The 12,144-nt window shown below is 41.4% G+C and overlaps 1 protein-coding gene across 1 annotated transcript; it reads right to left on the bottom strand.

Annotated features, from left to right (window-relative positions):
* Positions 1-331: 331 nt before the first annotated feature.
* On the bottom strand, positions 332-12,144 carry IFNGR2 (interferon gamma receptor 2). Its single transcript, XM_054385871.1, has 7 exons — positions 11,995-12,144; positions 7,975-8,101; positions 7,245-7,420; positions 6,341-6,489; positions 5,152-5,305; positions 3,477-3,622; positions 332-1,125 (listed from the first exon to the last, which is right to left on the bottom strand). The coding sequence occupies exons 1-7, from the start codon at positions 12,065-12,067 to the stop codon at positions 952-954; spliced, it is 999 nt and encodes a 332-aa protein (XP_054241846.1). The 5' UTR covers positions 12,068-12,144; the 3' UTR covers positions 332-951.

Below are 12,144 nucleotides of genomic sequence, written 5' to 3'. Positions count from 1 at the left end.
TTGAAAATTCTTGCCAGCATGACTAGGGCTTCAGCTAACAATGTTGTCTTGGCATATTGCCTAATCACAAGCAATTAGATTGTTTCTTCATAGGACTAAACTCATGAAGCTTTAGGAAAAAGTTCCTGATTTTTCATGCTAGTCCTGTGTATTCCTGGAAGAGATGGAAGAGCATTGCCTCAAATAACCCACAGCTCTGACAGTGACCAGGTTCATTAACAGACTAACTCAAAGAAATCATTTGCAAGTAAGCAAACACATTTCTTCCTTTGCCCCCCCCCCCCAACCAACTGGAAGAAAGTTAAATAAACCCAAACTTTTTAGTCTAGAAGTGGTTCACTTGTGCTTTATTAGATACTGTCCAGACCCCACAAATTGTGATGTTGTGACTTGTCTCCTGCTTCTACTTTAAAAGACTCACAATGCTTGGCATTTGGGCAGGACTAATCTGATAGTCAACAAGAGATTTTTAGTGTCTGATAATTACTGATGCACGTTGTATAAACCCTGAGCAAAATTATGTAAAATGTGGTTTGCTGTGAAGAACAATTGTCTCACTGCAGGAGCAGAAAATTAATGCTTCTCATAAATGTGCATTAGGAGGCCTTTCTTAGAGCAGTTCTTTGCACAGGTTTGTGATGCTGGTTTTTCTCTTTAGACTGCCATTTTTAGCTGTAGGGAAGAAGCTAGCATCTGTCTTTCTTTAGAGAACTTAGTGTTCATTTCTCTTTCACATTTTGGCTTTCAGTCTGTTGCAGAACCCAGCAGAAGCCACATCAACTAAGGCTCAGGGTCCACATCATTCCCAGGAAGTAGCATCTCACTCAGCATTTCTCAGTAGCTACATTTTTTTGTACAGAGCTTGTCTGTGCTGCCAGCAGCCACTCAGCACTGTTCATGGCCATGAGCCCCTTCAAAGACTTGGTGCAGGCACTCTCACTGGGCCACCACTTAGGTTACTTCACTGTCATGGGCAATGCTGTGTAAATGAGCTTGACCATCCAAATTGCTGCCCAAGGTCTGGTTTCCTTCTCCAAAAAACACAACAGATAAGGAATCACGGGGATCATCCTCAGCACAGTTGTCCCACACTTCTAAAACAGGCATGCTCGGGTCCTTCAAATACTGGAAAAAAAGCAAAACCAAGTTTTAGGTATGTATCCACAGAACAGATGTAGCAGAAATTAGATGTGGAGCAGGTACCACCATCTACAGGAAAACAGTTTCAGACCAGAATTCACAGTAAGGGCTGCTAAATGTGTATTCTGGTCTGGACTTCCTTGAAACTACATTGAACAAAAGAGAATGTTAAAAATACCTTATTTCTGTGGGAAAAAAATCCAACCAAACAACAGCACATTTAAGTGAGTTAAGCTTGCATTCCTGCCTTTTTTTTTCCCTTAGTTAAGTTTTGGCTAATAGTCTTCTCATGTCAGTTCAAACAAATTCCAGCTAGGTAAGAACAAGGAAGAAAACACTTCCTTATTATAGTGATGGGGACATGCTCTCCAACTGAGGAATCTGAGAAGTGACAGCTTGCCTAAAGCACTGATGGAGGAAACAAGATCAAAGATCCTGGTTTATTGGGTGTCAGACTTGCATCTGTTACGGTTGCCAGAAAGTGCCAGTGGCATTCTTCTCTTGCTTTGTGCTTTGACTTACCCTCTGCTCCCCTTTCCTCCAAAATCAGCCTTACCATGAATAAAAGAACGCAGTGTTAAAAAAAAAAGTCATCCAGAGAAAATGCTTTCTGTTCCTCCTGCCACTCCCACATACTCTATCATTAAGCTGATCTTGTATTTCACAAGGAATTGGAGCCATCTAAAAAGGTAATCTGTCATTAAATACTGTTTCTTTTTTTTTAATGACAAAAAAGTCTGGAACACAGATGCCTTCATATTGTTGAAAGACTGATGTAGCTTGGAGTTTTACTCAAAAGCTTGCTCTGTACTGTAGGAGGTGTCAATCTGAGATGGGACTACAGCTCAAGTCATGTCTGTTATGAAACCTTAGTTTCAATTAAGATACCATTTTCCCTGTAATCATGGCAACTAAATAAACAGGATTTTTTTTCAGGTGTATTTAAAAAAATGTTTCCTATGGGAAGCTCAAAGGCATCCACTTTAGCAAATTCAAGACATAAATAAACCTCTGTTTGGCTTTCCTGTGTGAAGGCATTTCTGCAGCAGAACCCAGATGCTGAAAGCTGACATCCTTCTGTAAAAGAAGGAAACACAATTTTTCTGAAAATCTAGAAGAGTACCTACGGGGCTGCCTTAAACTAATGAGTAGTCTCTACTCAGGGCAAGGTTTAAAAGAAGAATCCTCAGGCTGATTGATCCCTTTTAGAAATAGACATTAAAACATTCTGCATATTTACTGATTTTTCCTTCTTTTCTTACTCGTGTTTTGCCCCAAACTAGGCTCACACATTGTTCAGGAGTATCTACTTTTGCTGCATATTTTCCAGATTAATACAATTACTCCAGAACATGAGAGTAAAACTCTGTTCTTGCACGTCCTTTGCATGAAATGCTGCACCATTTTAGTACACTGCACAAGGATTTTTTTTTTTTTCCTGTGTGAGATGCACTTTGCTTGACAGGTGACACAGCTGTCTCCACTGAGCCCCTATGAGATGGTAGCTGAGGTAGCATGAAATAAAAAAGCAATGTACTGAGAGCTCCACAGAACGTCTGGCTTCATTCACCCATGCCTCTCTAAAAATCTGGAAAAACAGCTCTACAATCACAGAACTACCATACTAGAATGGATTACTCTGACAGGCAGGAGAAACACACCTCAAAGAACTGCAAACAAATACAACCTTTAAAAAAATAAATGTTCAGCATACTTTCACTATTAAGTCAAGAACTTTGCCTAAAATACAACTTCCTGTTTAAACCCTTAGAAAAAGGAAGATGAACACAACTGAAACAATGTCATTTAGTACAGATGTGTGAGCTACAAGGAGAAAAAAAAGTTTCAGGATGATTTTTTCATTCATCTATTGCTGAAATTAGAGGGCTGGGCATGGGGGGGAGGCCCAGGAACATTCCCTTAGATAGTTGGTAAGTCCTCAAGTCAGTCTTTACTCCTATGCTTTTCCATATTTAAATTTCTTATCAGAGATCTAGGTCCCAAGTACAGATTTTGCTTCAAGTGAGGAAGTGTTTCAAGCCTGATGACTTAGATAAGCAAACAAAAGGGCAGAGGGGAGGTAGTCAAGGGATAGAGGCTCTTACTCTGGTTTCATAACAGGATTCTAGCACCATTTGTATCTCAGGGCAGAGAAAAAAAAACAGTTGGGTAAAAGGAATAAAGTGGGAGATCATACAAGATAAAAGTAACAGTTGACACTAACTCAATTATTTGTATCTTAATTCTGTTACACAACAACTAACTTCAGTCATATTAAAAGATCATCAGTCTTTTACAGAGGGAGGGGGAGAGAAAAATAAAATGTCTACACGTACCTCTTCAAAGTGTGATGGGATTTTTAAAGGTGGCTGAGTCCAGTATTTAATTGTTTTGTGGTATCGCCACAGAAGAAACAAACCAACTGATACAGAGAGTAACACAAATCCAAATATTAGTATAATATATCCTGCTCTAGTTGCCTCTGTAAAAGAAAAAAAGGAAAAAAAGAATCACCCATATATATATATATGGTAGGTTCATATTTATACATCAAATACAAAACAATATACAGCAAGCCTATTATACTTGGTAATCAAAGTATAGTTTCCAAGGCTAAGATGACAACCCTCCTATAAATGCACTCTAAACACTTCTCTTCAGAAGTAGCTTATTTTGTGATTCCTTGTGGAAGTCACCAGCTTCCAGGAGCTTCTGCTCCATAATCATGCAGCCTAAGGCAAGCTACTTGATGTGCTAGTGGGGCAAATGCAAAGCTGGAGAAATCACTGCTGGTAGGCACACAGCAGGTGGAGAATGCAATCTGTCCTACCCTCAAGTTGTCAACAAGGGCCATTAACGCCAAGGCTTCTCTTTCAAAACATGCACCTCTTTTCAGGAAAGGGAGCATCAGAGACTACACAATCACAGCTCCACAGCCTTGGAGCAGGCACTGGGTCAGTGCTGCTCAGGAGGTCAGCTCCTGTGGTTCTTCAGAAACTGCATAAGCAGGTGTCATCTATACAGCTTTCAGCATGTTCAAAGCATATGTGGTGAGTTTAGGAACTACCCCCAAAATAAATCACCAGACTAGCTCAGAGGGTTTTGGAAGCATATCAAGCTGTATTTGCAAGCAAACTAAAATCTAGAAATATGAAATGCAATGAATATGTACAAAATACATATATTCACGATTTATAAAAAAACACAAAGACCCCTCTGGACAAAGCCAGGGGGGAACAAATAGCTCCTTCTCCTTCCCCCCTGTACCTTACACAGTGTAAACAGAAGACAGTTCAGCTTGCATGCAAGGTCAGAGAGATAAGCAAGCAAGCCATGCAAGGTGAAGAAGCAAAAGTTAGATATGCAACCAACTTTTATCCTTATTAGCAAACCAATGGAATTATCTAGAACGTTATCATTATCTTCCTTTTGCATCCAATGGTAATTTATTTACCTTTCTATTTTTTCTGGAATTTTTCTAGGCATCAGCCCATGACTGACAGCATGCTAAAGACTGGTTTGTGCCTGTGTGCTGGCACAGAGAGATTCAAGAGGGACAGACTCTTATCTTGCACATGTCCTCTCCTCCCTTCACACTCCCCTTATCTTGTATAAAAACATGGAGCTTGAAATGTCAGGAAATTAAAAAAAGTTGAAGAGGAGGGGGTTGTTCCTGTCCTGCAGGAGGCAGTGCCTGAGGGAGAGGATTTGCAAGAGTAATGATTTCCAATAAAGACCAAGTATTTTTATTTTTTGTCTTTGCATATTTCTAGAAAGTAATACCATAGCAGTATTTATGAAGGAAAAGAAAAAAGGGAAGAGTACAGTGTAGACCCTTAATTACTGACTGAAAAATTCCTTTTTATTCTGACATCAGTGACAACTGTGCACTACTATCAGTTGGTGCTTTCCTGGCACTTCTGACAAATACAGGTATGTTAAACAACCAGTACATGATCCAAGACTCACATTCTACAGGATACACAAAAAACAACGAAATTTGATTTATACCACTGATTGTAGTTCTGTGACACCTTGGGACACTTTGTAGTCCAAGTAAACGGTGATCTGAATGTGTCCTCAATTCTGCTTGAATGCTAACACAATAAAGTGTCAATTCCTTTAGATCTCCAATTTTGAATAGTGTATTGCTTGTCTTTGTCTCCTGTTTAAAAGACACACAAAAATAGAGGTGTTAGTGTAAAAGCCAGACCTGTCTTCAGCACAAACTCCCTTCCTGTGTTCAGGTTTCTCATTCAAAATGCAGAGATTTAATTTTTCAATAAACAAGAGCAGCAGTGAAATATATTTCACCTTTCAGTGCATTTGAAATGCCATTATTTTAAAATGAAATGAAGCCCGATTGCTTAAAACAATCTCTAAAGGCATGAACACTGACGCAAGGTCTCATTTTATCTACAATATGCTACTGGACGCTTTGACACAGCTTCTGTAAGAGCTCAGGCAGAGAGCACAATGTAAGAAGGGGCAGGAAAAACAAGCCATGGGAAGCACCTCCACCACCAGAGAAGGCTGACAAAATGTAGTTCAGTGAAGAACCTCCACCATCTCAGCTCCTTCTACTGAAGAAAAAAATGCTGATGTGCAGTGCAAAACCTCTACAGTCTCCGTGTGGCCACCATAGTCTTTATGAATTTTTAACCTGTTAAGGGCTAGGGTAAGGGCAGGGCCTCACTGAAGCCTACAAAGGCATTCAAGAGTGACTTCTTGTCTGAATATCAAACATGAGGGGATTTCATGTGTGTCAGAAAAACGCACATTGGTGTAAAAGAGGAAGGAAGTGGAGAAGTTTCACATTTAGCAAAGTCTTTGGAAAAAAATGGGTTTTAAAAGCTTTTTTTCCTGCTTCTGTTTTTTAAACACTGGACTTTAGAATGACCTTCTTTTGAATATTTTTCTTTAATGTAACTTAATCCCTTCCCTGCAACACTGGCCTGTCAAGAACACAATTACTGATGCCCCAGACAGCAGCGTAAGGACACAAAGAGATCAACACCTTTAAGTCTCAATATGAACAGGGACAGCTCATGCCAGCTGTGGCCAACATATTTCTAATAATTCTGCTTTTCTCTGCAAACAACAAAACAACAGAAAGGGAGAAAGAAAACTAAGAGACACTGACTCATGTCTCTCAGTCACCAAGCATTACAAAGAAAAATAAATCAGAAAGGATTCTTACTTTCACAGTAGTACTTGTTGCATTCTCCCAGTAGGACACATGATACTGAAGAAAGTCAACTGCTTCAGAGCCAAAAGGTGGTGTGACACTAATAAGAAGGGAGTCAGAATTCTCAATCACATTCTTCACTTTAGGAGGCCCTATAGTAGCTGAAAATAAACACAGAAAGAGTAGTGAACCTCAGGAATGCCAAAAGCTCATCACACAGTCTTCAGTTTTACTTGAAGATAGTCTCAGCAAACATGCTAAATACTTTCAGCTTTTTCTCAGGAAAAGGGATACAACAATTTCTCCATCTACTTAATACATTTAAGATATCTATTTCATTTCAAACCTAAGCAAAAAGACTTGAAAGTATAAATGAAACAACGTACTTTAATAACAAAACAACTTTCTTGTTAGCTGTCCCTAGAAATTCAGTAAATATTAACTAGAGTGTATCTGAATTTATCTGCAGTTAATGGTGATAGAATTTTGGTGGGTTTGTCTTGGTTTGTTTTCCTTCAAATATTCTGACACATATTCCTTGTTCTCTAAAAAACACACTATTTGGGTCAATAGGTTGGAAGAGGAATAGCTTCTCCCTCCTTGTTTTGATCACAGAATTGTCAGGGTTGGAAGGGACTTCTAAGATCATCCAGTTCAAACCCCTCACACTAGATCACGTTGCTCAGAGCCCCAACCAGCCTGACCTTAAAAACCCCCAGGGATGGGGCCTCTACCATCTCCCTGGGCAACCTGTTCCAGTGTCTCACCAGCCTCACGGTGAAGAACATTTTCCCAACATCCAATCTGTACAAACTGGAATCCAAAAAGCTTAGAACAGACAACAGATTTTGTCTGTTGTCAGATTTTGTCAAAGAAATCTCATTTAAGAGACACTGAAATCATAAAGAGAACTTACTGTTTCTCTCTGCCACAAATGGATCTGTTTCTACCCACTCAGAAGTCACTTGCCCTAGCTCAGCCCTCACACGCAACACAACAGTCCAGCGCCGCTCCTTCAGTGACCAGGGGAAGCTGCATTCGGTTTGGGTGATACGTGTGCAGTTCATCTCATCCCACTGGTTAAAGGCCCCTCTGCATTATAAAACAAAGGACAAATACAGCCCCAGCAGAACAGCATTAACTATCTAAAATACAATCCCTCCCACCTAGACAACTTTTATATCAACAGGATATGGTACAGAACTACCACTTTTGTGCAGGTTTAATTCCCCGGCCCTTTCAGCACCTGCACCCCTCAGTATTTGGGGAGAATTCAGTACAGCTAAAGTGATACAGAAAAACGTGCAACATTTCTTGGTGCTCTTCACATCTTCCATCTTTGCTCTGTTTAGTGGAAATATCACCAGCTAAGAGACTGTCCATCTTCAGAAGCCACTTTAAGATATATATAAAAACATCCGTAACAAAAAACTAACAGACAACTCATTCTTTCATTTGCTTATTAATTTTTAGCTGATTTTGGTGTTTTGTTTGTTTGGGTTTGTTGGGGTTTTTGTTGGTTTGGAGTTTTTGTTGTTGTTGTTGGTTGATTGGTTTTTTTATTGTTTTGTGTTTTTTCTAAGTCAGTTGTGGTACTGGATTAAACAAAAAAATCGGTTTGGCTGGGTTTAGATCTATCTACTTACGTTTTAAAATGTACTGTATACAACACCAAGCCTCTATCCACTTCAACAGGAGACCACCTCAGCGAGCTATGAAAGTTATAGGAATAAACCCTCACATCCTTTGGTGCTGGTAAATAAGGAGAAAATTCTAAAACAAGAAGAGGAATAAAAATAACTGTTAAATCATTCAAGTATACAGTAACTGATTTTTGGTCTCTATCACCATATATCACATATTCACTGCTTTGTAGGTAAAATCATTCATTCTCATAATTTTGTTTCTAGGTGCAGTACGTTTAAGTCTCTGCTATCCACAAAACACTAAATTGAAACTTACTGCTTTTATTCATTCCATACAAACCACAGCACTGAAAGTACTGAGTCCACCAGCACAAAATGATAAACCCCACCCAGCTCCCCAAAAAGCAGTAAGTTGTGGTCCACTGGCACATGTCATTACAAAAGCTCATTTATTTCAATTATCTGCATCTCACATTTTACTGTGTTAACAACTCAGATAATTTTTTCTGACCATCTGCGTCCTACTAACTTGCTTGAAAACACGGAGGTCACTTTGCTGAAACTTTCCAACCAGGTAAAAAACCAAATACCTAAACATTCACAAACACATAGGGCACTATTCCACTTAAAAGCTTCAGGTTTTGTCAATTCTGAAACCCGTTTCACAATGTAGAAAAGGAGAGGAAACCTCTGTTACAGGCATGCCTTCTGCTAGTAGACATATCCACTCAAATTCAGTCATGCTATGAACAAAATCTGCAATGAGGCAAGCAATGTGGAAGCAGAGAGCAAAGAGATGTGTTTCTAGTATGAGAGAAGAATCATTGCCCTGCTTACCCAAGCAGAAGAGGAAGCTGTTCACTGGGACTGGAGCATAGCCAAAGCCCAGGCACTAAGCTGGGGATGACAGCACAGAAAAGTCAAATGGAGGAAGAGAGGGCAGATGGCAAAAGGCAGAGAACCAAGAGCTGGGGAAATGGGAGTGGATGAAGAAAGGCAGATGAGAAGTGAGGTAGAATCTGGAAGGAAATGATAGCTGGCAAAGAGGGCAGAACAGCAGGCTGGAGAACCATAAAAACACTGAAAGATGTGGAGATCAATGGCAAGGAATTCAGATACCCAAAAGAAAGAGACTAAGATTACCACAAGTAGACTGAAGTAAGGAAGACAGGAAAACAGTTATCAAATGTCTTTAAAAAGCAGAAAAGCCCCACACTTTTAACTGCACTGCAGTCACTTAGGTCGGAAGGGGAGTAAAGCCAGCTCTGCCATCAGACCAGGCTCCTCACGGCTTTGTCCAGGCAGGTCTTGAAAACCTCCAAGGATGGATCCTGCATAACTTTGCTGGGCAACGACTTCACTGCCTGCCTGTCCTAAGAAGGAGAAAGGTTTTCCTTCTACACTTGACTTGTATTTGTCCATGTAGTGATCACCTCACACCATTAAACATACTGGCTGAACAGGTCCTAAGCTCAAAGACAACCATGACATGATAAAATTTCCATTTTTTTGTTCTTAAGACAATAGTCTCCCAAGATATGGTTTGTTTATTTTTACATAAATAAGGTCAATCCTTTAAGCTAAATCCTGGTCCCAGCCCTTCTTTGGGAATATGAGGATAACATTAAAAAGTGCTTTCACTTTGATTTCTACATCTGATTTTTATACACAGCATTAGACAGCACATCGATGCTGACAGCACTATCAGAAGAGATGTCATACCAGGCTCTCAGCATTCTCAATGTACAGGAAAAAGACACCACACATCTTCAGAAAGTTGCATTAAACTTGAAGTCCAAGACACAAAAAACATTAGTTAGGCTCTCAAAGTTTTAATTAGGTGTGTTACTAGTTTCTTAGCCTCAAATTTTTAAGTAGTGCTCTCAAGTAAACACGCATACTGATGGACCATTCAGCATTGCAAAGTTGTTCGAGATTCCTTACAGTTCCAAATGTTATCTAAACTACTGATACTCTCTTGTATATTTTAAGGGCTACTAAGTAATCTGTTCTTCATTTAAGAAAAGTTTTCACTTTCTAGTCATACAGATTGTTTCTCCCACTCTCACTGCTGGTCTGGCATGTGGCAAGGTATCTCACACCATCAGTAATCTGTGGACTCAAATATCAGATACAAACTAATTTTACGAAATTCAAGAAAGCTGTCACAACAAAAGACAAGCACCAGATTTTTTTGTTTTCCTTCTCTATTCTCTTTAAAAAAAAAATAATGGAGGATGAGGGCAGATGGTTCTTCTCTTCAGTCAAGAATGCACACTGATTATTTTGCTTTATATGAGCATTCAGAAACAGATCATTTCCTGTACTGCTTCAAAAACACTGAAAAATTATCAAAGTTCTATAGTTCAACATCAAAAGATGCTGTTCACCACAAGGCACTTACTACTGCACTGAGGAGCTGTTTCTGTAGCACACCAAAAAAACACATTTGTCTTCTGGTTAGATATTTCAACTTGACAAAGGAAGTTACTTAAATTTCTGAAATCACACACTAAGCTCCATAATGATCATTAACTTGTGTGACTCAAAGTAACAAAATGCACACTTCAGAAAAAAAGAATCTACATATAGCAAACATCCTAGAAAAACTCCAGCTACCTTAGTCAGTGAAAGGCAGAAAAGCCCCATTCTTTCTGTCTGGAATGTATTCTCACTGAACCAATTTTTTTAAAGCATCTGCCAGATTGCCTTTTTCCTGATGCTGATACTTCCTGACTCTTCAAGCCACAAGTCAAAGCTTTCACACAACAGAGTGTGAAGCCACAAGTTAGTGAAAGCACCTCAGCTTGACCTAACAGGTTTCACAGCCTCTGCTCCTGAATGATTTCAGATCCCTTCCCCTGCACTAGCTTAGAACCTATCATTTTACTAAATGGTACAAAAGAAGTCTGGGGGTTTTTGGACAGACTCCTGTTACTCTGTTGTACCAGACTAGTTTCTCATACTGTCAGATGAGCACCAAAGCCTGCAAAAGGTGAACACCAGAAGCATGTGGCCAGATGGGTGACTACAGCTGGCTATTCTTTTAGCTCAGATTTCAAAGTATAGCATCTCCATTTGCAACAGAAGCAGTTCAACCCACCCATGGGCATTTGGCCTCTTGAATCAGCCAGAGATTGCAGGCCTGGAACAGCTCCCAGACAGCCAAAGAGCCCCACAGGGTTCACCAGTCACAGGCTGGGCAGCCAGGCCTCGATGAGCAGGAAAAAAACGTGACAGCAGACATGCTGAACTCCTGGGGAGGTACTCATGTGCCTGAGCAAAAGGACCACTCTGTATGCATACCTCAGCCATGACAGCAGCCCTTGCACACTTGCTGGGATACATACCAAAGCCAGGATTATACTCCTAAACTACCGCTCAGTCCTGGCCTGAAGAGGAAACTCTCCCATCACGACAAAGCATTTAGACTTAAGCATAAATCGAATCCCACCTAAACGGTCAGTTCACACAATTAAAACTAAGGACACTAAGTACAGCTGATATGAGGGTGCCACATCACAAATTGCAACCACATTCACGACTTACAACGTATCAATCCCTCTCAAGATTGAACCCGTGCAGGTTTTAACCGTCCAGAGGCAGCCGGTTTGGGGCCAGGCTGCCCTGCGCACGGCAGCCGGCCCCAGGGCCAGCCTCAGGCCGGACAGGAGCCGGTGGCAGCCCAGCCAACGGCGCGTTTACCAGGAGCTGCAGCCCCACGGCTGGCAGGAGAAGCCTGGGCTTGTCCTCTCTCAGTAAGCCAGGCACAGGCAGGGTGAGGAAAGGGTGAAATTCGCCTCCCTCCCCGTTTTGGTTCCACTATCTTCCCGCAAGCCGCCTCACTATCCGACAGCTCCGGCTGCTTCCCGCAAGCCGCCTGCAAGGCCGCACCGGCCCGAGCCGCCACCCCACCGGCTTCCGCTGTCTCCCGTGCCGGAAGCCCGACGACGCGGAGGCGCACAGCGGGGCGCAGTCCCGGCCGCGACTTCAGCGAGCCCCGCACTCCGCCACACCCACCTGCGCCCGAGGCCCGGCCAAAGCCGAGGAGGAAGAGAAGAAGACGGGAAAGGAGCAGTGCCCGACACAGCATGGCCCGGCCCCGCTCACAGCCAGCGGCTCCTTGCCGGTCGCTAAGGAGCAGGGCTGGTCCGGCGGGACCGCCTCACA

This window comes from Indicator indicator, chromosome 1 (genome assembly GCF_027791375.1).
Source record: "Indicator indicator isolate 239-I01 chromosome 1, UM_Iind_1.1, whole genome shotgun sequence".
NCBI lineage: Eukaryota > Metazoa > Chordata > Aves > Piciformes > Indicatoridae > Indicator > Indicator indicator.
This window is presented reverse-complemented; position numbering and strand designations above follow the sequence as displayed.